We start from the raw sequence: 26,625 nt of genomic DNA, 5'->3' as shown, positions 1-26,625 counted from the left end.
GTCAGGTGCATCTAAAAAAGTGACTGCCTGGTGAAAGCATCCAGCCTACTCTGGATATATCTAGTGTTTTCCAAAAGCCCTACAGTGATTATATTGATCTATCCAGCTGAGGAAGAGATAGCAACTTTACCCACGTGTACTGCAGTGATACAAGAATCACACTGAATGGATCGTCAAGAGGTTTACTTACCTCGGCAGTGACATTCATGTCTCTGGTGATTCTTCCTATGAAGTTAGTATGAAGTTGTAGATGGATTGGGAGAGCATGGGGGGTCATGAGGTCACTGGCAAGAGGTATGGGGCACTCCCAATATCTTTGCAAAAGGACAAAGGTCCAAGTGTTTAGAGTCCTGGTACTTCCTGTTTTGCTATATGGTTGTGAGACATGGACGTTACCCAGAGACCTGAGATAAAGACTGTGTCTCTTGTGAGAACCCTTGGGTACTGCTAGTTTGACTGTGTCAAACAAGCAGTTCCTCATGGAGGCCCGAATGATGCATATTACATTCATTGTGAGGGAGCATCATTTACGACACTATGGCCATATGGCATAATTCCCAGAGGGTGATCTTCATTGTTGAGGATCCGAGTGGCTGGACCAGGCCAAGGGGATGCCCATATAATATCTGGCTGTGCTAGATAAACGGTCATTTCTGGAGGTTGTGACTGGACCGCATGTTTGCCTGGGGGGGTTGCCAACTGGGATACCGAGCTGTTTCGTCATGTGGCATGTGTGGCAACGCACTTTGCCAGTATATGTATCCCAACCTGACCTGACTGTGTTTCTTACTAGCTCATTGAATGGTTATAAATAGAGCTTTTCATAGTCCTCTTTTTATTTTGTGTATCATTTCTTATTGTGATACAGCTCTACACAAGGACGGGAATTTGACAAATGCATCATTTACAATTTAAATAGCAATGCTACCAAGACAATTTTTTTTCATTTTAAATGTTTTATTCATTTTTATAATTAATATTATTCATTCATTTAAAATGCAAATATTATTGTCAGATTCATTCTTTCTTCACAAACATTGAGCTCAGACTCTGATTATTACTTGTGATTCCCTCCCTTTTTTTTGTTCCTCACAAACCCAGAGCTATGATTTGTGACCTAAACCCAGACAAAGGCAGACACTTCTTTGAAACAGAATTAGTGTGGTTTGAGCATGAGCAGCATGGAGGCTTCTCTTTATAGCTGGGCCTAATTCTGGCCTCTAACAGGGCAAAGGTAAACAGAAATATGTGCCTGCCTTGTCCAAAGTCCAAGTAAACCTCCCAGTGATGTTGTTGTGATCAGATTACTGATGGTGCTGACTTGGAACTGTGCACTTGGGTCAATGCTTTGGTCTGCCATAGATGTCTAGCTGAGACCAGCTTGTATGTAGTGTCTGAGATGTCACAAAGAGACGAGGCATAGATCAAGTAGGTAATCTGTTAGTATTCCATTTCTATTAGGGTTTTCAGTGAAACTTTATACTGCCGTCTTTTTTTAAGTATTTTTCATTTATAAGTGGGAAATGTTTGAGTGTGAAACCACAGTGCAGAAGAGCTTTCATTCAAAACCAGATGACTGTGGTCGGCAAGGTGCAGCTACTCTCATACAGATACAGTAACTGAGCTTTGCTCTTGGAGGGACTTGAAGCCAAAAGGTGTTTGTCGGTCAGTACATTTTTCAAATCAGAAATAAATAGAAACTAGGCAGATAGTCTAACAGGCCATGCAGCTTGAAAAATATGATTTGTTAACAAATAAATGCAATGTGTAAAAATAATGATACTATTTACTAGTAAAGAAGTTATCGATAAAGTGCAGCACTAAAATTATGTTTTTCTTACTAAATGTAAAGTTTGATTTACTTGTAAAGAGCAAAGGATGAATGGAGCATGAATACAGGTAAACTTTTGGCAAACAAGCGTGTATAAAAATAAATTGACGGACAGATAGATGAAAAAATAAATAAATATAAATCAATTAAACTGCATTCAATAAATTTTATTACATTTTCAGCTATTGGAAACTACGTCATTTGCTAAACTTTACCTTATCTCTGTTTTACACAATGAAAATTGGAACAAATATTATTCTGTCAATTTTAGTATATTCACTACATTCTGTCATTTCTTAATGTTAAGAATTATTTATATAGTTAAAAAATTGCAAAGAAGTCTGAATATTTTCATGGAAATTTGAAAACTTATTAAATATCAGTTGTGTTTTAAAGGATAAAACTCTCCACAAATTTTTCTACTAAAGATAAGGTCTAAATGCGAAACAAAGTCAGAATTTTATATCAAAAACATCTGGAGTATAAATCAAGTGCTTATAATTTGTTAAAGGCTTTTGTTAGGATTTTTCAGCTATGTTATGAACTATAAAAACAACTTTGCAGATCTTGTACTGTATGAATGCATTTCACAAAAACAGCTGCTATTGCCTATAAAGACAATATGTCTAGAATATTGTAACAGGTGTCTGGTCGCACTTACAGGTAATCTAACCTAGACACAATTTAAATATCCGACTACGCCACCCACTTTTATTAAGAGACTGGGAACTCCTGAAATTTACCAATAATAGCAAACAGGTTTCTTTAAATTGGGCAGTGAGAAAACACACAATGAAAGACACAACAGTAATTTCAGAAAAAAGCAACAGTAAGTTCTATTACACAAGACAATATAAGGTACATTAAAAAGATAAACGAACATAACAAAACCTAAACATATCAGGAATTAATTTCCTGTTTTTTTAAGAGGAAAATACACAGTCCACACTCTAAAAATCCGTTAAAAACAAGAATTGGAGGATACAACCTTTAGTGGTGCAGAGTCCAGTTGGTGCACTGTATTACCCCAACACTTAATTGTTCAACTGTCCACGGATGCACTCTGTTCACCGGACACTCGTTCCCAACAGACGTTTTGTCAAAACATTGAATCCCTGTCAGCGTCTCTTCGTTGTTCCTTTTTCTTCCACTCTGGGCTCCTTGTGTTGCTGTGACCTAGGCACGCCTCATTTCTCGTCTGTCAGCTTTGCTTGGTCCTTTCATGCGGATTCCCTCTCTCGCTGAACCCACATCCGGCGTCTCTTTGTAGAGCTGTCTCTTCCTCCCTGGAAGTGTTGCCGTCCTTGTGCCTCACGTCGTGCCAGCCAGGTACCCTTGTCTGTCTGCAAGCCCCTGTGCTCTGTCCGAGTGTCTTGGCAGCGTTTTCTGTGAACTGTCCCCTCTGCCTTCTGCTGCCCAGGAGTTTAAATCTCCTTCAGTCCCTGCTGTTGTCAGTTCTGGACAATCAGTTTAATCAATGGCACATCTAAATTTCCTGGGTTTAACAATTAATGAAAACACAAGTTAACAAAATGTATTATTACCAACCATTAATGAGTACAGATCTGCTGATTAGAAACCAATATTGTCAAACATGTTAATTTCAGATAAATACAGACATCCTCCAAGGAAGCAGCAGTTGTTTTATCACAAATTGGTTTTGTTTATATACTCAACCAGCCAGACTTCAAAGCGGTGACTCCTTTGCAAGACAGCAAATACCTACACAGACAACCCTGACACAATCAGTAACTGGATTATCCAGGAAATCGAAAAACAAGGTCCCCTTCTGACAATATTATTAAGCATATGTGAAGCACAGCAGCCACCTCCTCAATATCTGAAAAGCAATGCGTGTTTCAAAACAGAAACAAAAATAAGTAATTACAAATCTGCACACATTATCTCGTAAAATGACCTGATGCTTCATAACAGATCATTTTCAAAATTGTGTAATTAAATTTAGGGTCACGGGTGCCAGAACCTTTTGCAGCAGTAAAATAGTTATGGAGGTTGTAGCAGGGTCTACATATTGTCTTCTATATATTAATCTATTACTACCACCTTTCATAGAGGAAGCTGGGTGATTTTACCTGTGGCTCCTCATGTGTACTCCTAAAAATAATGGTTCTTTAATGGCTCTATATGGTTCTGTACAGGGTTTTGTGGTTACTTGTAGCTCCTTTACTTAACAAAGCACCATTTCATTCTGGGAAGGGTTTTCTGCATATGAAGTTGGATCTTTGTACTTTTTAAAATCGTCATACTTTGTGAGAATAATCCATCCATCCATTTTCCAACCCATTGAATCCGAACACAGGGTCACGGGGGTCTGCTGGAGCCAATCCCAGCCAACACAGGGCACAAGGCAGGAACCAATCCCGGGCAGGGTGCCAACCCACCGCAGTTGTGAGAATAATACAAATCTTTAATGTATGGTAGGCTACCCAGGATACTAACAGACGAAGAGAACCTGAACTTAGCCTGTATTATTGTATGTTGGGAGAATCCTTTTAAAATAAAAAAAAATAAAAAATGATGACGTTAGAATTTCACAAACCTGTTATCATCTATTCATGATTAATACTGTATGAAGCAGGTTAAAGATTTAAACAAATAAAGCTTCTTTCTGGAACCTTCATGTGGATGGGTCTTTTGGGAGCCGAAAATGGTTTCCTCTATGGCAACGCTCTGAAGAACCAGCCTGACACTTTTATTTTTAACAATGTGGACTGCTGAACTCTGTGGAGAGGAGCTTGAATCTTTTCAAAATGGAAGTGCACCATTTCTGTTTTTTCCCCTTTAACCAAAACATAAAGAAAGGTTGGATTGCTGATGCCATTGACAGTTTTACAGATATTTATGATTTAAAGCCATTGGAGTAGTGAGGTGGTTCATCAAGATCATCTTGACATCTGCTGCCTGACTCCAGAGAAGTGGAAATGGCTATTCATGCAGGTGAAGGGGACACCAGTTTTAAAACTGGATCTTTGCTTTGTACTGGCGAGAGGTTTCTGTTGTACTTTTCTGGACATTGCTTCAATTAATATTTATACCCCTGAAACACCAAACCTGGGTGGCCATCCAGGCTTGGCTACTTTTGTATTTAGTGTTATTACTGTATGTTTTACAAATACTATTTAGCAAGATTTGAGGTATCAAATTATTGCATGCTGCTCATGTTGATAAGAATCTAATTGAACCTTTTTTAAATGACAATAAATTACTCTGTATTACATTTATGTCAAATCAAAACCTTAGATATCTCAGTATTACACACTGTCTGTGGAATGGCATGTGCATATACAAGAAATACAGACAAAATGATAAAATTAAATATACATAACATGTGATATCACTCAGCCATGAGGAAACAGAATTGGAAGCGGCAAGCTTCCAATTTTTTAAATTATTTTATTGGTAGACATTTATTCAAGACCATAACATAAGGTAATTTTGCTTTTAGTCTGTTAACGCTTTGATTTGAATCAATTTTAAATCTACTTTGAATGATTTTTAATTTTCTTTATTACATTGCTGAGTATGTTTCAATGAGTCTTCTTCCTCTTTATCCGTGCTCACTTCTATGTGGGGTTCATGTGATTGATCAGCCTTCTCCATGGAGCTCCGTCTTGCACCTCTTCCTTAGTCAAACTCTTTTCCTTCAGATCTTCTTTTACTTTATCTATCTCCCTCCACTTTGGCCTCCCTTGCTTTATTTCTATTTCCATCACTCTTTTTCCAACATATTCACTGTCTTTCCTCACATGTCCACACAACTTCAGCTTATTTTTCTGTACTTTCTTAGATGTCTATCTCACTTTTGTTGTACCTCTGTCTCATTTCTTATTCTGTCCACTTTTGTAACTCCACACATCCATCTCAACATTCTCATTTCTGTCACGTCTAATGTTTTCTCCTGCGCTCCCTCTACTGCCCATGTCTCAGCTCCATACATCATTGGTGGTCCTGATACCTTCTTCCAAATGTTTCGTCCACACTCTCTGTTTTTTCATCTTGGGCTGCCACTGATCCTAGATATTTAAATTTATCCACTCTTTTCAATAGCTCTCCCTGAAGACTAACTTCTGAATTCTAATTATCATTAAACTTTATATATTCTGTATTCTTCCTATTTATCTTCAATCCTTTCTCTTCCAAAGTCCTTTTACATTCTTCCAATTTCTCTTCACATCCTGGTGCTACACAACACAATGTCATCAGAAGGACTGAAGGACTGGTGTTTATAAAGGACCAGAAGGATTGGTCTTTTATCCTATGACTTGACACATCCATAACCAGATTGTAGACATAAGGACTTTTGTCCTTTTTTTACATTTGTTAGAAGTGTCTGGTGCAGACCTGCTCTAACTGGGATCATGTCTGTTACTCCAACACTGCTTTTAAACCAAGTCCTCACTCCCCCATACACATCCTGGACAATCCTCACATACTACTTGGTAATCCTTTCTCTCTCATGCACCTCCAGACCTCTTCATGTGGCACTCTATCATAACCCTTTTCCAAATCAATAAACACCATATGATGCTTTTCTATGAACTGTCTCAATGCAGGGAGTTCATCAGTTGTTCTTCCTCTCCCTGGCATAAAACCAAACTGCTTCTCCCCTATGGTGGTCTCTTCCCTAAGCCTTCTCTCTATAATTCTTTCTTTCAATGATTAATATAGATACATTAAATTGTTTACTCATAATAAGTAAATCGTTAAGCAAACTTTCTGCCCTCTCCATGGCTTTTTATTGTGTTATATCCAACTAGGGGGCTTCGCCCCCTGCTCGCTTCGCTCGCCAACCCCTGTGTTTGGTTAATTGGATATACAATTTTACATATTTTTTTTGGAATTGTTTCAATTTCATTATTTTCACTTTCACTTTAAAGGTTCATTAAAAACAATATTGTTTGGACCTTTCTCTTTGCCTGTTAATATTTGTATCGCTTCTCCGAGATCACCAATATACACCCGACCGAATTGTTTACTCTTTGAAATTTAACTGTTGTGTGACCACAGAGTCTCATAGCATATGGTCCATCAATGTGTAAATCCACGTTTTGTCCATTGAATGATGCGAATGCGAAAAGACTTTGTTGTCTACTCTTTTTTTCAGACCTCAATTTGTCCTGGTATTTTTTCAATTACTCCTGGTTCTGATGATTAATCACCTTTTGTTTGCGGTAATGCAATCGTTTCTATCTTTTCTTTGATACTGTACTGACTGACATGATAAAGTGTCACAAAAGTTTCACTTGAACAATCGCTGACTTCCTAACCCCAAACACAACTTTCTAGCACCCTCTCCAACGACCCCCCTTACCGCATCAAATCAATACCCCGCTATCAGCCCTCCGTGCTGTACTCCGCCTTCCCTCAATCGGACCTAACAGTCACTTAAAACCAAAAAGCCCTCAACCTGGCTGGGACGCTACAATACTTTTGAATTTTACTGCTTTAGCTCTGCTTGCGGCATTTCAGACGTGCGTTGTAGGCGCCTGCGTTCATTGATTTTATCCAGCCAGGCTCGTGTTTGTATATCCATCAGTCGAGCTTGCCGACTTCCCAACTCCAAACACAACTTTCTAGCACCCTCTCCAACGTCCCCCTTTACCGCATCAATCAATACCCGCTATCAGTCTTCCGTGCTGAACTCCGTCCTCTCTCAATCGGACTTAACAGTCACTTAAAACCAAAAAGCCCCCAACCTGGCTGGGATGCTACAATACTTGTGGATTTAACTGCTTTCATATTCTGTACCTTTCTCTGCATGTGTATTGCGCCATCGTTTGTTGGAGCCTTTCGAATTCCACTGCTTTCATAATATCTTATCTGCCTTTTTTTCTCTGCAACGCCTTTGAGTCTCTATTCTCCATATTGTCCTTATACGCTTTATATGTGCTGAGAGCACATGATCTGTGTGTACCACATGACTGAGTGTTTTTTGATGGGTGAGCTCTTATATGATGAGCTCGTTCGTCTTGGAGCCGTGCCCGCTTTGCTTGCGGCATTTCAGACGCGCGTTGTAGGCGCCTGCGTACATTGATTTTATCCAGCCAGGCTCGTGTTTGTATATCCGTCAGTCGAGCTCGTTCGTTTTGAACCCGTGTCTGCTGTGCTTCCGCAGTTTCAGACGCGCGTTGTAGGCGCCTGCATTCATTGATCTTATCCAGGTGAGCTCGTGTTTGTATCGTTGAGCTGTATTGTGTTTGAATTCGGTGTAAAGCATTCAGCGGTTTGTACAATCCCAAGCAGCACATTACTCCTCACTTCACTCCACAGTAGTGCCACGCACAATATGGCGGTGACGCCTGCGCCTTCCGTACCATCTTTGTGGACCTGTGGGGCTGCTGTAGCCTCTTCCATTTGAATCCGGGCTGCAGCACAGAATCCTCTTTTTGGCGTGGCTGTGTCGGTAGTCGTTAGCTATGGGCACCTTGTTGCTTCATTTCTCATTCACGTCCGTTGAGCTGTTTCGTTTTTGGGCCGTGAGTCCTTTGTTCGCAGTGGATACGACTTCGATTGCGGTTTATGAGACGTGTGCTGTACGCGCCTGCGCAGTACGTCTCATGGTCCCATCGCCGTGTACCTGCGTCCATGCCATCCGGTTTAGTTAGTAAACCTGCGTCCATGCCATCCGGTTTACCATTCTCGGTTAGTAATATGGATGTTGCCAGGCTCAGACCCCTGGTGTTCATTGCTTCTGTGGCATTTGCACAGGTTAATTGGTGACTTTGAAGTCTTGGCCGTAAGTTTGCGTCCCTATTACTTGCCCAGAGAGTTTGGACACATCATTGTTGTTATTGTATACATCCCTCCTCGGGCGGACGTGGAGATAGCGAGTGACATCATCCATTCTGCTGTTGCTAAGTTACAAACGCAGCACCCTGAGGCACTTGTGCTAATCGCTGGAGACTTTAACCATGTGACGCTGGACAAAACAATTTACTGTATGCAAACGTTAAAGACGCATACAGTGCCACCTCGCTGCCTGCGCTTGGGAAAGCAGATCATAACCTGGTTCTGCTTCAGCCTCACTACAAACCAAGAGTGAGGGTCCTACCTACAACCACACGCTCATTCAGGAAGTGGTCCCCGGAGGCAGAGAAGGCTTTGGAACTACAGACTGGGATATCCTGCAGGGAGCACATAGTCAGAACATTGAGGAGGTTGTTGACTGCACTACTGACTACATCGACTTCTGTATGGACATTGTAGTTCCAGTAAGAACTGTACGCTGCTATGCTAACAACAAGCCATGGATTACAAGTGACATCAAGGGCCTTTTGAACCAGAAGAAAAGGGCTTTTAAAGGCGGTGATCAGCATGAGCTCAAGCGCGTGCAGAAGGAACTCCGAGTCCAGCTCAGGGCGGTGAAGGAGCAGTACAGGAGAAAGCTGGAGGAAAAGTTGCAGAATAACAGCATGAAGGAAGTGTGGGATGGGATGAAGATCATCACTGGCTGCAGCTCGAAGCGGGGTGCCACCATCGAGAGAGATGTGAAGAGAGCAAACCAAATGAACAATTTCTTTAACAGGTTTGACCACCCTAACCCACTCTTACTCTCACCTCGGAGTACTGCACCCTCCACACATCCTTCTGCTGATACCAGCATAGGAGAGACATCCCCACCCACAATTACAACAGCACAAGTGAGCAGAGAGCTGAGGAGACTTCATGCCAGCAAAGCAGCGGGTCCAGATGGAGTATCGCCATGACTGCTGAAGGTCTGTGTATTGGAGCTGGGGGGTCCTCTACAGCGCTTCTTCAACCTGAGCCTGGAACAGGGGAGAGTCCCGAGGCTTTGGAAAACATCTTGCATCACCTCAGTCCCAAAGGTATCACGTCCTAGTGAGCTGAATGACTTCCGGTCTGTTGCTCTGACATCACATGTGATGAAGACCATGGAGAGGCTGCTGCTTCACCACCTGAGGCCACAGGTTCAACATGCCTTCGACCCTCTGCAGTTTGCATATCAGGAGAAGGTGGGAGAGGAGGATGCCATCACCTATATGCTACACTGATCCCTCTCCCACTTGGACAGAGGCAGTGGTGCTGTAAGAATTATGTTTCTAGACTTCTCTAGCGCATTCAACACAATCCAACCTCTGCTCCTTAGGGACAAGCTGACAGAGATGGGAGTAGATTCATACCTGGTGGCATGTATCGTGGACTATCTTAAAGACAGACCTCAGTATGTGCATCTTGGGAACTGCACGTCTGACATTGTGGTCAGCAACACAGGAGCGCCACAGGGGACTGTACTTTTTCCGGTCCTGTTCAGCCTATATACATCGGACTTCCAATACAACTCGTTGTCCTGCCACGTGCAAAAGTTCGCTGACAACACTGCTATCGTGGGCTGCATCAGGAGCGGGCAGGAGGAGGAGTATAGGGACCTAATCAATGACTTTGTTAAATGGTGCGACTCAAACCACCTACACCTGAACACCAGCAAAACCAAGGAGCTGGTGGTGGATTTTAGGAGGCCCAGACCCCTCATGGACCCCGTGATCATCAGAGGTGACTGTGTGCAGATGGTGCAGACCTATAAATACCTGTGAGTGCAGCTGGATGATAAATTAGACTGGACTGCCAATACTGATGCTCTGTGTAAGAAAGGACAGAGCCGGTTATACTTCCTTAGAAGGCTGGCGTCCTTCAACATCTGCAATAAGATGCTGCAGATGTCCTATCAGACGGTTGTGGCGAGCGCCCTCTTCTACGCGGTGGTGTGCTGGGGAGGCAGCATTAAGAAGAAAGACGCCTCATGCCTGGACAAACTGGTGAGGAAGGCAGGCTCTATTGTTGGCATGGAGCTGGACAGTTCAACATCTGTGGCAGAGCGACGGGTGCTAAGCAGGCTCCTATCAATTATTGAGAATTCACTGCATCCACTAAACAGTATCATCTCCAGACAGAAGAGCAGCTTCAGCGACAGACTGCTGTCACTGTCCTGCTCCACTGACAGACTGAGAAGATCGTTCCTCCCCCAAACTATGCGACTCTTCAGTTCCACCCAGGGGGGTAAACGTTAACATTATACAAAGTTATTGTTTGTTTTTACCTGTATTATTATCAATCTTTAATTTAATATTGTGTTTTGTATCAGTATGCTGCTGCTGGAGTATGTGAATTTCCCCTTGGGATTAATAAAGTATCTATCTATCTATCTATCTATCTATCTGTCTATCTATCTATCTATCTATCTATCTATCTATCTATCTATCTATCTATCTATCTATCTATCTATCTATCTATCTATCTGTCTACTTTGTGAATGAGCTGTGTGATGGACAGGCATCCCGTCCAGGGACATTTCCTGTTCCCAATACAGCCAGGAGAAGCTTTTGCCCACTATGACCATGAATTGACTCAAGAGCCTCGAGAATGTTATGTTTATGATCTTTAATTAGAGTTCAACTTTTTAAGTCTTATTAGCTTGGTGTGATAATTAGCTTATTATTGAATTGTGAACACTAGAGGGCACTGTTGGTCCTCAAACACAACACAACAGACACAGGGCACAAGTTAAAAGCACAAAGAGCTTGTTTAATTTAAGGAAACTCTTCCAAAGCATTTCCCACCACCACAGCCACAAGTAAATAATAGGCACAGCACAGTTATTTTTCTTTCTAAGTCATTTTCTCCTCCGCTCCTCCCAGTAAGCTTTGTCCACCTTTCACCCAACTCTGGCTCATCCCTGTGAGGTTGGTCAAGTCCTCTTAGAAACCTTATGCCATATGGCTCCTCCACGTTCACAGCAACCCCTGGCGGCACCCAGCGTACCCAGCAAGGCTGAGATATAGAACTCCAAGTCCTATGGTGCCCTATGGTAATCCGGGGCACTGCTGCAATCCAAGGGAGCTGCCATCTAGTGTTCTGGGAGAGGCAGTGCCCTAAAGAAGCTGCCTTCCCCTATCTTTCCACTTCTTGGGCGTCCCAGCTGGGTTTGGCTGCTGACCGTCTCTTACGCAATCAAATAGTTAAAAAATTAACCTGGTCGCTTACTAAGACAGTCAGGGGTTCACATGTTGATGATGATTCAGCCACTTTTGAAAAACACAGTCACAAGTATTACTGTTAGAAATGAGTGATAAAAAAGCTGTATCACTGAGCACAATGACACTATATTTGAAGGTTAAGTCCATGCTGAAAAATGAAAATAAGTGAGCCGCAGTTGTTCTCTGTATGACCTTAAGTCATTCATTTCACCTTCCTGAGTTTTGGCTTCACAAACTACATATTTCTGTGTAAAATGTGCTTCAAAAGTGATTCATCAGACCGCAAGTTCATAAATAACTATGATTATACTGTGTCTTTATTACAGGTGTTGTGAACAGACAGCAGACTGAAAGGTTGAAAATCAAGGTAATAATCCTAGGACAGTTTAGTAGCTACAACAGAGGAAGCCCTGTGACCACAATAATAAATTCCTTTAAACTCATAAGATGTACCCTTAGCAATAAGGGAAACAGGTCTAAACAAGCCAAACTAAAAACCTAAATAACAACAGAAAAAAGAAAATTGGAAACCAGGAGTAGAGAGACAGGAGTTTGCTCAGTGCAAGCAAACCCATGGGCCCGAAAGTCTCTTAAATGAAGCACTTTCAGATTGGAGTAATTGGGGGTTCTCTGTTCCCGAGGCTCAATTATAATAATCCTACATTTATACCTATGTGTATGCGGAGATAGCATGACATGTATAGATGTATGCATTTTCACGCAATGTTCATTATGTGTCTGCCTGTCATTTTGAGTTTAAATAAATATTATAGAGGAAAAAAATTTTTTTCTATAACATACCAACTTTTTATTGAGCCGTGTAATGTTTGCCGTGGTGTTCTGGTACTACAATGCCTGCTTTGCCAGTTATAATGGCAACTGTGGCAAATGCAGTCATAAAGATGTGTTGAAGACAGAGACAATATTGAGTAAACATTTGTAGAACTAGGGTGTTGTACCGTGTTATCCATTATGAATTTAGAGAGAACTCAAGCAAAATGACAACTTTTATTGGTTAACTAAAAAGATTACAATATGCAAGCTTTCGAGGCAACTCAGACCCCTTCTTCAGGCAAGATGTAATTAAGAGAATGTGTGCATGTACATTTTGTCATGTATGACTTCAAAAAGTCATTGTCCATTGCTGGTTTATGAAACCCCTCTATTTTGCTTGCTCTTTCAGTGGGAGTCCATGGAGGGGGCTTTAGTTTTAGCAGATGGCACAGGGAGCTCCACTTAGGAGCATGTGTGGCTGCCAGATCTACACTGTGTATGCATAACATTTCATACAGATATATACTATCTCAGTGGTGTAGCTTGGGGGGGTGGCACATTTTTGGGGGTGGCATTATTGGCCAAACGGCTCAGTACTATTCATGTGTAAGGAGCAGGGTTCGAAAAATATCACCCATGAATGAAAAAAGTAAAATTCTCTGATTTGTATCCACAAATGCTTCAAAAATAATTTTCAGACTGTCCTTCTGTGACGGCATCAGACATAGCAGTTGAAATTTATGAGGCAATAACAAAAATAAACATAAACATTACACCGATAATTTCTAGGAAGATGAACAACTAATTTACAATTTATAATTTTGTTTCGTTATCAATCTGAATGCGTTCTTGCTCTGTGCAGAAAACATCCACACCTATCACTTGTACACTACACTGGTTCTGGTTTTCGCAGCATAATTTTATTAAAATAATAATTAGAACACGGCTTATCAGTGCGTCTATATTATATTCTTGTCTAGTTGATACTTACAAATAATTATATGTGAAAAAATATTGCTGTTTCCCTATATATGAATAAATATATGTAAAATGTATCTTAAATTTTCTCTATATGTCATTTTAATTTTCTATTTAAATAGGTTAACATATTCAGATATGTTGGATGGTGGCAAATTGAAGCACCACCCCACCCCGAGTGGCACGAACTCTAGCTACACCACTGTACTATCTGTATATTCCATTTTAGAATGCTGCCTGATCTGTACCATGGTTGTGTGTTATTTTGAGATAGCACACAATATTTGAACATACTTTATGATTGTATTGTGATCAATGTTGTCTTTACTAACAAATGGCATTTTTTAAGTTTTACTTTGAAAGATGAGAACTTTAGAATTTTGAAAATTTGCATTGGGGTGAAAAATAATGTTTTTTTTCATTATGTCAAAATAAGACTCATAATATTTATATATGTTGTAATAAAGGCGCTATATAGCGCCCGTCCCGTCACAGACTTACGCAGAGGCACGTATAAAATAAACAGGTTCTTTATTTTTCTTCAACTGGAGGGCACGTCTTCCCCATAATCCCTCCAGCCACAACACAGTCTCACAAGCACTTAATATACCACAAACAACACTTCTTCTCTCCACCTTGGCACCACCACTCCTCCCAAGCAACCTCGTCCTCTTCCTCACGATTCTGACTCCTGAGTGGTGGATGCTGGCCCTTTTTATAGCCCACCTGGAAGTGCTCCAGGTGCTTGATCACCTGCGGCTAATTGCACTTCCGGGTGGGGCTGCAGAGATGACCAAATGGGTTCCTGGCTCCATGCAGCACCCCCTGGCGGCCACCCCAGCTACCCACAGGGTTGTGAAGAACTCCATCTCCCAGGAAACCCTGCGGGAAACTGAGGCACCACCGTCAGCCAGGGAGGCTGCCACCAAGCGTCCCGGGGGAGGTAGTGAGATGTCCATAGCTGCTTCCCCGGAACATATACAGAAGGGGCGTCCTGGCCGGGCATGGGACCCGGCCCCCTGTCACAATGTGTTGTGTGCTAATATAGGAATATGGAATTACAGTATAAGGATATAATACAGCTTTTATGTAAAATAAATGTGTGTATTTAACAGATCATAATGGAAAGGTTAATAATTTATCAATTGTATATTTAACAGGAGTTGGACATGCCTGATTTAGGCAGATGCATTTAAGCAGGATGTTTGTCAGTGTGCATATTGCATCTTAAGGAGGACCATCTATATATAGTGCCATCTATAATGTAATAAAAAACTAAGGTCCGTGTGTCCAGTCCTTCTTAGCAATCTGATTGGTCAGTTTGGCTTTGGTGACACAATGAAGTAGAAAGTACTAGTGGTGAGACACACAAGATGGAGTAAAGGCGTATGAAGCATGCTGGGAGAATCGCCTTCATAAACAACAAGTATAAAACTGGACAGGAGGTGAGAAAGGTGCCTCAAAAATAATGAGAGTGTTTGAGAAGTGGGCTTTACTGGTTGTAAGAGGAGAAGGGGCATCCTGGCCGGGAAGGAGGAGGATTCATTTTTTGGATGGGAGGCCAAACTGGAATGGCAAACAAATTTTTTCAGCAGGATAGAGAGATTACTAACTGGACAAGAATTGGGAGCTGTTCTATCCCCCATATGTCAGGTGGCAGTTGTCCTCATATGGAAACCCAATCGGGACACCCACAAGGGGTACTTGGGATATGAATTCCGGAAATGCATCCCTGTCGGGGTCCCTATGTACTGACAGAGGGCACTGTCGGGGGAGAACCTCACTACTTTCTTCATATTACAGAAGTGCTTCCCAGAAGGCATGGTGTGGCACCAGAAGCATTCCCGTGTCCTGCATGAAAGGGAGCAACTCTCAGCAGAGGTACAGAAGAAAGAATAATTGGTTATTATTGTGATTTTGAATTGAGAATTGTTATTGTGGCTGATTACTGGAGAAGAGAATTGCCTTGTGTGAATAAAACTTATTTATTTTAACCTAAAAATGTGTTGGAGGTTGCTATGTCTTAGGTTTCAGGCTCAATGGTGCCCCCTTGTGGTCACAGGGGAGGTTCAGACACATGTAGATCAATAGAGAAGGCACTGAAGGTACACATAGAGCAGGGATAAAATAATTTAAAAATATTTGATGCTACCTGTCTTTGATAGACACTTTGGTTAGTTACTATACATTGTTTAAGTTTTATCCTCAGTGTGTGTGTGTGCTTGTAAGAAGATATAAATGAAGTGATTGTAACATATTAGTTAACACCTCATTATGTTAACTATATGGTAATGATAAGAGTAACCTCACTGATCAGTTGTCCGATTTTAGGCAACTCTACATGACTCTCTGTGTCATGCTGTTTACCAGAACTTTTCTAAAAGAATTACCTCATCAAGGCACTGTATAAAAGAGGGGGTTTGAGAGCACTTTCTTTGACATCACTGTTGAGCTTTCCACTTGCAAATGCATTCTAATGTTCACAAGCATCTTAAATGGCATAAGGAGGAAAAGCTGCAAACTCTGTAACTGCTGAAGGCGTACCACCTTATATGAAGCTTGCCATGTGGACATTGATTTAAATTGTTCATATTGTATGTTTTCCTTTATTTAACTCCTAGTGTTTGATACTTTGGGTTTTCTTTAAATAAACATATAAGTTAAGATGAAAAAAAGTTTGTTATTGCCTCTCTGAAACAACCTTGTGTTTACTGACATTAGCAATTGCCAAAGCTGTTAGGAGTCACTTTTTTACTTAATTCATGTCCTGCAAGGACAGAAGCAGTCACTTTTGTGATACCCTCGCAAAAATGGAAAACAGAGTGAAGCTGAAAGGAAAGGTGAATGATTGTAAGCCATAGCCCCAGATGTATGCAGCTATATCACTGTCGAGGATGTAATTTTAAGAAGCTCTATCTGTTTTAGTCATTTAAGATGGGTTGAAATCTAATTAATCAATGTACACCTCAGATGGAGCAACTCATTTATGGCGTTTTCTCTCACCACTGCTTGTTGAACTGACCACTGTTACAGTCAAAATGTTTTGCTAGGAAAATGCAGAAGTGGCTGGCACCGCATTGGCCTGGTTTAACGTCTCCAACCTAGTCATGTCGGGACTGTGGTTTCCCAAAGTCACCGTCTACTATTTTTATTTCCACTTAACCATTATTCACCACACAAATGTATCAGTCATTAGCATGACAGATTTAAACCTTCTCATGGCCCAAGTAGGTGCAAGAAAGTCACTACCCTGTGGCTGTTGCTGGCATATAATGTCAGACAACACAATAGGCCAATAAGACCAATTTCCTTATTTTTAGACCCTTATTTGGTATTTTGATTTTTTGACTCTTCTTCTATGTTTTGCCTATTTTAACATTTTTTCTCCTAACGCAAGCAAACGGACAGACACACACATTCAAACACTTGTCTTTTTACTAAGGTGGTTGCCTTGACTGCTGCAGAGTATACTAGTATGGTGCTCACTTTCATGGTGAGTTCCTCTTGAAAAACCATAATTAGTGTTAAAAAATATCTTTCCAAACTAACAAATCTTTATCTAGCATTCTACCTTACTATCTGGTGTTTCTATGTGTCACACTTTTTATCACTTTAGAGATTCCATTGTAATGATAAATAATATGAAGCATGCTATATAAAATAATTAAGTGACTTATTCTTTCATTTTCATTACCTTAGATTGAAACTTTTTGGATGGTTCTTCCTCAATCAGATTTTGTAGCAGCATGGAAGAAGCTCTCTGTAAGTTAACTAATTAGGAATTTAAAAAGTTTTAAGATTTTTTGATGCACATATGCCACTTTCTGTTTTCTTAAAACAATAATAAATAATACACTGTTACCTTAAATCTTCCTCCTGTTAGACCTTTCAATGTTTTTGCTTAAAACTCCTCAATATAAATGAGTCTGTCTTGATACCCTGGTATTGAAATTATTTGTTGCCTCCCTCTGGAAGGCACCCATGCATGTTACTGTCCACAGATGGTAGTCCTCATTCTTTAATTTAATGCAGCTTGAGTTATCTGAATCTCACATTAATGGTACCTCCAGTAATTCAATTGAAACTCAGAGTGCTGCCGCACAGTTGTCAAAATCCTGGCCTGCTGCAGCCCCCTGACTCTGTTCTTCGTTAACTAATGGTCTTTTTTCACGTTGCTGGTGTGGTCTGGTCATCATTTTAGTCCCTTCTCTGGCAACTGGGTTATCCCAAAATATTTATCCCTAAGCTCAGGCTGGGATCGGATAAATAAGGTTCTTTCATTCTTACCATAGCTTAGCGTTGTATTTCCTGTTATTTTGTTTTTATATTTAATAAAAAAAAATTATCACAAAAAAGTTTAGGATGAATTTTCAAGATTTTACCATACTAAGAGGTGAACTGGAAATGTTCAAACACTGTGGTGACAACATTCTGGAGATTGCCAATCAAATCATGCATGGTATCAAGAAGAAGGATCTTGTGAAAATGAGACAGCAAATGCAAAAATCTCAACACAGAGAATTCTTCAAATATATTCAGAATGTGGCTAGTCTTACTTTAATAACAAAGGGCCACCAAACACCTACTGTACATCCATTGCATGGACAGCATGTTCCATATTACCAATCCACTTATACAATTTATCCAAATGGGAATGATGGGTAATACAGTCTCTATCACCCATCATTACCCATGCTGGGTAGCACTACAATTTTGGGGTTCTAGGAAGAGTTCAGCATGGCAGGTGTGGGCAATGCTTGTTTTGGGGAGGTGCAAATTTTACTTTATTTCAGCTTATTTCCATGTACTGCTCTTCATCTTATGTTTGTTCAGAGTACTCAACAAGTTGCCAAATGTGATGCAGCACAGAAATAATCATGTTTAGCTGCTTAGGGCCCTGCACTAGAAGGGGGCCACCTAAAATACCTAATTGACAATGAAAGTTACACATCAACTGATGATAATTATTTGTTTCCTATATTTATTTATAAAAAACAAAACAAAAATGCATGTTTTAGCCCTTGATTGAATGCTCTTCTCCCTTCCTTGTGGGTAGAGTGTTCCGTCATCCATGAACTCTGTGTAGAAGGCAGCCAGTTAGAACAGTTGCAAGGAACTCACAAGTACTTGAGAAGGAACCACCTAAATCGAGTGTTGAAATCTGAAAGCTAATAGCATAGACTTGCAACAACAAAATGAAACATAGCTATCACTCTGAGTCCGACAAATGGAAGAAGTGAAAAATAAACAAAGAAATTCATGGAGAAACTTCCAAATCTTGTCTGTTTCTTCTATGCTCCTCCTGAGTCTAACCCACAATGTGGTAGTACAAGTGCTGCTTGTATAGACCTAGCATGCCACCCATCCTGCAGTCTCAAATGCACAAGAATGTGAAAATGGTTGTACTGAACTTACCGGTACCCTCCTCCTTAGCGACCGTGAAAAAACAGATGTTTTCACAATCATAGCACTTCAGTAATCAGAAGCTTACTCTAGGTCAGATCAAATTAATGAGGGCACTTTTGCTCTTTGCAATTCAAAATCGCTGTGAACACCGCCATCATGAGGTTTGGATTGGTTTAGAAATGTGACACTAAGTGAATCGTCTAATTGTTCCCATCCAGTCTTAAGTAAAATTCACTCATGATTGTCTCTCAGATGGTAGACTACATGTAGCCTCATTGGATAGAACACTGCACATGCGCATCGAGAGTGCATGCAATGTACTAGCACAGGCACACATGGTCACCGCTCCACTAGTTAAACTAGAATAGCAAGTTAAAAATGAGTGAACAGACAACGCCTAGAGACAAATACCGACACCACCAGCATTGCAATCTGTGTCATTAGATTTAATTGCTAGGTGAAAAATCATCCTCATTTGCACGGACATAGTTTGGCTTTGAAAACACAGAGAGAGAGGTTAGAAGCACTCGCTGATACAGTGCATTGCCGCACCCACTACATGGCAAACCAACTCAGGATCCAGATTACAAAACACTGATGTTGCTCAAAAGACAGCAATTTGCAAACTTGGTTGGAAATCGGTTGCCATTAAAAACACCTCCACAACTAACTTGTTTTACCATCTGTGAACTAACCACTGCACAAACTACAAAGAATATGAAAACCTTCAGGACTCAGCTGTCCACATCACTCCACTCAAAAATTATATATTTTTTTAAATCAGTGGTAGGCAACGTCAGTCCTGGAAGGTCGCAGTGGCTGCAGGTTTTTGGTCTAACTCAATTGCTTAATTAGAAACCAACCCTTACAAATCTCAGACCTTATTTAATTTTATGGCTTTTCAGTCTGCAATGGTAGGTTCTAATATTGTAGATTTTTTCCTTTCCAGTGAAATCATCCAAATGATTTGAAGCCTAAAACAGATCATTTTCTGTCTGTAACATTTTTCTTTTTAGTGTTTTATCAAACCAAATAGTGCATGATGAATCCAAAGAGATGTAAATGGAAACACTTTAGATGGAGAACTACCAGCTCCTTTGTCATTTGAGTCTTATTGCTAACAAGGAGCCATTAAAAATAGTGAGATGCTATTTAAGACTGAAATAGGCAATTAAGAGTGGGGAACCTTAACAAGCAAGACCATTAAAATGAAGCAAATAAGCGATTCATCAGCAATAATTGACTTCTCATTAAGAAACTGGGTTGGAACAAAAACCTGCAGCCACTGCAGCCCTCCAGGACAGACGTTGCCTATCCCTGTTTTAAATGTTTCTTACCCCATGTAGTCTGTAGTGGTGGCCAAGAAAATAATTTTAATGTCATGCTTTTGTGTAGATATTAAATATTGAATATTCAAACTCAACACCATCAATAAGTGATCAGTGCTTGACAGTGTCAAAGGATGTGAAAAACGTCAATGAAGAAAAGAAAAAATTCTCATGTAACTCACGTTGCGTAATTCACATGCCTGATATCAATTTGGATGATCAAAACATGACATGCAAAATGTGTGCATTTTTGCTAAAATATTATTAGCAGTTACTTCCTTAAAATAGCTGCATTGAATATAAACACAGAAAACATCATTCCCACAATGCTGTGTGTTTGAATGAAAGACAGGTTTCAATACCTGTGAATGAGAGGGAAAGGCAGATCTTCAATTCATGTGTACAGAATTGTGTCTTCTGTATTTACATTCAATGCTGCCTGAACTGATAGCTTCTGAACAGAAGTGAATGATGAGATTATATTAAGTACAGTATTGAGGTGGGTCTCAGGTTATGGTGACTCCACAAACATGAACAAGCACATAACACTGCCAATTTTTTATTTTCATCTAAATTTCAATTGATTTTCATTTGACAATTGCTGTGTTTTTACTTACAAGCAGCAGATTAGTACATAGCAGCATCACTAATAGTGAGGAATACTACAGCAAACAATGTATTTTGTCATCACTTTCAATCATTTTGTGCTTTCGTGTGCCTAATGTAACAAGCATCATGTACAGTAAGCTCAGTCGGAGGTAAGTAGCTCGATCAGCAGCTGACTGTAATTGCCAGTGTCAAAACTACATGTCTCAGCCATGCCAGCACAGTGAGTGCAGCTGGTTTGGAGGAGGAGGCAACACTCTTAGTGATCCCTCTGCTAAGGCAGTTTGTGCAGCCACGCAATGCTATAAATTCTGTCACAGGTAAGCAGCTAGGTAGACAGCTGCCCATTTAGCTGAGGAGCGCTAGAACCTGCAGCTTGTGATTCCCAGCATGCTAAGTGTGCCTGACAGCCCTGCCATCTGAGGTAGTGAAGCTGCTGGGTGTGGAGACTGAAACTCTTAGTAAAGGCAGCAAGTTAGTGGTGGGTTTTTGTGATCTCATTATTTTTTTTCTAATTCTATGGTGCACTGTGTCATTATCAAAAACTGTAGAATGTTTAAGCACAAGGCCAACATTCTATGCATACCCTTTATGCATGGTCACACACATGCAAATGGGAGGCAGTTAGAAGGACCAAAAGAAGGTAATTTCACACCAGTCCAGGGGGTGGCGGGGTGCAGTAACCCTTTCTCTTTTAAATCTGCAAACCGGATACAGAAAATTCTGCCTGATTTCAACAATGTCACTTCCTGTTTCCAGACATATGACATCACTTCTGCCCAATCCTCCTGTCCTCAAAAGCCCCAAGAACGTCACTTCTGGTTCCCGCCTTCTGGTTCACTTTTGCCTAACTGCTTTAAAAGCCAGACAACCTCATTTGTATTCAGTTCTGTTTTGAACTCAACTCTGTACACATCTGTATAACCTATTTTGCCTTTTGCAGCCAGGATTCAAGAATACAGGTGGCTGCCCCAAACCTTTTTTCGTGTGTCAAAGCTATTAGCTTCACAGCATTTTAATTTAAATAATTTATGTTTTGTAATTTAAAGTACAGTAATACTGCTTTACTGTCATTTTAAGTTTGAAACATGTTTTGTAAAATAAGCACTATGATTTTTTGCTGATATTCCCTTAAGTAGACGTTAATAGTGCATGTTCTAACCTACATAAAAAATTGGATTACCAACATCGGCAAGAACAGAACTCATTTGTAATTCGAGGGTTGCATTTATACATATATTTCCTTTTACTGTAAATTATAACATTTTTGAATTTCATGTTAAAATCACTGCAGTGGGTTGGCACCCTGCCCGGGATTGGTCCCTGCCTTGTGCCCTGTGTTGGCTGGGATTGGCTCCAGCAGACCCCCATGACCCTGTGTTCGGATTCAGCAGGTTGGAAAATGGGTGGATGGATGTTAAAATCATTTCCCATTACACAAACTCATATGGAATTAATTGTGTAATGAATTATTTTTCACTTTGCAGTACTAAAACTTGACTAATTAATTAAGTGCCTGCCAGTTGATTTATTGCATTGTACATTATCATGAATTCCCAGTGACAATTTTGTTCCAAAGATGGCAGACAAAGAAAGATTAGTATCTTATATTTTAAATTGGAATATCATACTAATGCACAGTAAACTTTGAAAAGGTTTACTTGATTATATTTGTACAATGAATTATCGTACAAGCACAATGATTTAACTAGTTATTTATGTAATGTAGATTAAGATTTCCTTATTTTTGTCAAAAAAGCATGTTCAGATAATGCATCTCTTCAATTACATTTAATGGATTACAGTTTTGGCTGTTTATATTTTGTCACTAGAACTAACACTACATTCTTTTAAATGCAGAAATACAAAGAAACAAAGCATATGATAATGTGAGAAGGAGGATCCTAATAGAGAAAAGAGTAGCAAATCAGAAAATGGCATTTGCGAATGATTAAAAATGTCAGCTTGAAGGAAAAACTACAATTTAATAACACATTTGGTTAAACAGTTATCTCATAAGATGCACTTACCATTCATTATTACATGCGTTTTTCACGAGAATTCAATCACATTTTTTGTAAGCGGCTTTGTACTTAAGGGCAAATAGTCTTTTACATAGCCTTGTGCTTAAAATACTTATGACAGTGCAGTGCCACAGACCCTCAAACTGCTCAGGTCATATCCTTGACCCAGTCATTTATCTGTGTGGACTTTGCAAGGTCTACTCATGTCTGCCTGGGTTTTTCTGTGAGTACCACGGGTTTCCTCATAGATCTGTACAAATTAGGTGGTTTTGCTACTTTCAGTGGACTGTCTGTGTGTGGAAGTTCTCTGCAATGGCCTGCTGCCTCATCCAGTGTTGTACCTGATATGTACCCAAAGCTGGTGGGTTTGGCTCCTACCTTGCCATTCCCAATTTGATTAGGCAGGTTTCAAAACTGATAGATTAATAATCAAGTGATTAGGAAATGACATGCTATATTGGGGAAAAAGACATTTTCTAGTGCAACCTTTTCTTATGTATTTTTTTCTTCAATCTGTTACTGTGGCAATGATGATAAAAACTGACAAATCAGTTTAGTGATATGTTGGGAAATCCCAATTTGCTAAAGCCATTCAGAAAGTCACCTCTGTTAGGGGAAAATTGTTGTCTGCTTTTGCCACATTTTTAAAATTATGGTAAAAAACCCAGAGTGCATTTTGTCTGTAACTGATTTTTCATCCCTATTTGTAGATCCTTTGAATGAAGAAGAAAAAACAGGTGAAACCATGAAGACGATTATTGAGCTAAAGACACCACCCTTGCCTGTGGATTACCCCTTAGAAAATGAGGACAGCAAATCTACTGAAGACAGGGAATCTTTTAACAAGGACAACACCAATCTTAGATGGGTGAGGTGGAACGGGAGTCTTCCACAAGGAGCCATATCTTTCCCTAATCCAAAATGCTCTCGGGTAGACTATGTGAGCAAATTTATGAATAATGCAGGGTTTTATACACCAAGCAAAGGTTCCCATTGTTACTATAGTATGTCAGACAAAGAAGAGAGGTCTGACACTTTTGACATTCTAGTAAATAAAGATTACTTTGAACCTTTAGTATGGAAAAGTGGACGCTTTGGATCAGTGCCAGCAAATTCTGTTAAATCTTGCGCGTTAGCAGGTGTTCTTGTTGGTAGGACTTCTCATGGATTGGGAAAAGTGGTTCCCCAACACAAAGCATGTTTTTGCCCTTATGAAGGGAAGGAATACTGCCACAATTTTTATGATGTACTCACCATTAGTGAAGAAAATTATTTTCAGCAAATTTTTGACATCATCTACAAAACAGAACAACAGACAGTGGTGAGGCAGTCAAACAAAATTCTGGGTAACACCACAATCGATAACCTTCATGATCACTGTGTGCAAACATCTCTTCAAATACATATTTGTTTCGCTATGGAGAAGTGCTGGGATATTGGCCGCTCTACTGCTGCTGGGGTAAAAACCCAAATAACTGCACCTGTACCCCATTTTGATAAGAAACACATTACCTTAGGAGCGAAAAAAACCTTTCAGTGCAACAAGGGAACCATGCTCTCAGAAGAGAAAACTCATGAAATGCACCAAACTCTTAATATTAATATTCCAGCTAGAAGCAAATGCACGGTACAAATTCAAGGTGAAATCATAAATGCCTGCCTACCCTTCACAGCGAAGTTAAAGCGCAAGTACAAGAGTGGCCCGAGACAGACGTCCATTGAAGGTGTGTTCAAAACAGCATCATATGAAGGCTTCAAAGCCATTGTGGGTCAGTTTCAGTCTACTGAAACATAGGCCACTAAAAACAAGAAAGAAGATGAAGCTAAGACAAATTCTGCACCTCAAGCATCATTGATTACGATATGATTTTCTTACATTTTTTGGGCCTTACCTGAGGTGTTCTCAGAATCTCATCTGTGCATTGTTAGTGTTTTTCTAAACCAGAGATTCTAAAATTGACTTTAGATGTTATTCAGAACGTATTGTTAAAAATGTGGACTTAATATACTCTCTTTTACATTTTATTTATCGCAGGCACTGCCATTTTTGGAGCATTTTTTGCCACGTAGCCAGGTGGTCAACCCACAAGCATGCAATCGGTGACAACAAACAGTTTGTATTCTTCCAAGTATATAGAGAAATTACAAAATGTTTATTGTATGTTTGTTTAGTGTTGTAAAATGACTTATGGTCTATGCATTTTCAACAACAAAGACTTTGATTTTTGGCCTGACAACAGTGTATACTTGTCTTCTCGATTATGAATCGTTGCTTTGTCTTTTGACTTGCACCTATTCTTCTGGTCCTTTATCTAAAAACTTTCTGTCATTTTTCCATTACAGAACAGACTGTCATTTTTGAAAGAAATGTCAAGTTTACAGAGGAGAAAAATAATAATAATAATAATAATGTGGGCATTCCTAATGCCTGTTTCTCACTGTCCAACAACTACACACTAACTATACTTAAAATGTGTGTGTGTTTTATTGTTATGTATTTTCTGTTATGTCTACAATTACTTTTGCTTTAAATGTGGTTATGTTCCATGCTCTTTGTGTATTGGGACTCGTTTGTAGTGGATTGCCTTATTAGGTATACTTTTTACTTCTTTTTGAGCCTTTTTGGCATTTTTTGCTATTCTAATAAATTGTTTCTTTATTTATAAAAAGTCTTTGTTTAGTTGGTCTCTTCAGCCAAATTATTTTTTTTGTAGATTCTTTTCTTTGGGAGGTACTTTTGATATTCCGTCCATCTATTATCCAACCTGCGATATCCTAACTACAGGGTCACGAGGGTCTGCTGGATCCAATCCCAGCCAACACAGGGCGCAATGCAGGAAACAAACCTCGGGCAGGGCGCCAGCCCACAGCAGACTTTTGATATTTGGAATTTTTAAGTTTAGGAGTGAAGACCAATGGATGAGGCCTAATCCAGACAGCCTGTGAAGGCTTTGGAGACTTCAGACCCTTTTTTGCCATGGAATCAACTTTAACTAGAAACAGTCACAATGTGGAAAAAGAATGTTGGAGAGAGGAAGATAACAGAGAGTGCTTTTGTACTTGTGGGTAACTGGACCAGCCATCCCCTGCCGTAAACAGGGACATCTACATGTGTATGTAGGCCTAGTGAGGCATTTGCTCTTCACTGTTCGCCATTTCCTTTGTGGTCTCCCTATAATATTACCTTTTCCTTTGGTTTCCTCTGTCATATTTGGGGACAGGGATGACTCAAGAGTATAAATTTCTATTCACAAAGGAAAAACAAGCAAGAGGAAAATTAGTCTACATATCTCATTCAGTTAACAAATTATTCTGCTCAGAGAACTATGCGGTTTCTATGAGCTTCTTAAATAACAGAAGAGGTTCAAATTCATTCACACAACTAAGTAGATCACTACCAAATAAGTACAAAAAGTTTTACAGGTTCCCACCTTGTGTTTCTTTGTTTGACTTTCCAATATTTAGTTCTAATTTTTTAAGACATTTCTAATGTAAAATTTATTTTGAAAGTGTAAAAGGTACGTGTCATGATTCAGTAAAAAAATGCTCTTTTTTCTTTTTTATTCTATTTTAATTTCCCACAATTTCTTTTGTTAAATGCTTGGATTTTCTATATTGGAGTCTGTGCTGACCATTCAAGTGGATGAGAGAATCTTTCCAACCGA

General features: G+C 39.9%; 1 protein-coding gene across 3 annotated transcripts; it reads left to right on the top strand.

The window, feature by feature from the left end:
- Positions 1 to 1,292: 1,292 nt before the first annotated feature.
- LOC114660653 (natterin-4-like) lies at positions 1,293 to 25,692 on the top strand. Of its 3 annotated transcripts, XM_028813489.2 has the most exons (4): positions 1,293 to 1,428; positions 15,400 to 15,477; positions 17,296 to 17,358; positions 23,671 to 25,692. In XM_028813489.2, exons 3-4 carry the CDS (start codon positions 17,343 to 17,345, stop codon positions 24,753 to 24,755), a joined length of 1,101 nt encoding a protein of 366 aa, XP_028669322.1. In that variant the 5' UTR covers positions 1,293 to 1,428; positions 15,400 to 15,477; positions 17,296 to 17,342; the 3' UTR covers positions 24,756 to 25,692. The 3 variants fall into 3 exon arrangements, with proteins under 3 accessions (XP_028669322.1, XP_028669324.1, XP_028669331.1); XM_028813491.2 differs by lacking the exon at positions 15,400 to 15,477; XM_028813498.2 differs by lacking the exons at positions 15,400 to 15,477; positions 17,296 to 17,358.
- The last annotated feature ends 933 nt before the right edge of the window (positions 25,693 to 26,625 follow it).

This window comes from Erpetoichthys calabaricus, chromosome 11 (assembly GCF_900747795.2).
Source record: "Erpetoichthys calabaricus chromosome 11, fErpCal1.3, whole genome shotgun sequence".
In the NCBI taxonomy this organism is placed as follows: domain Eukaryota; kingdom Metazoa; phylum Chordata; class Cladistia; order Polypteriformes; family Polypteridae; genus Erpetoichthys; species Erpetoichthys calabaricus.
This window is presented reverse-complemented; position numbering and strand designations above follow the sequence as displayed.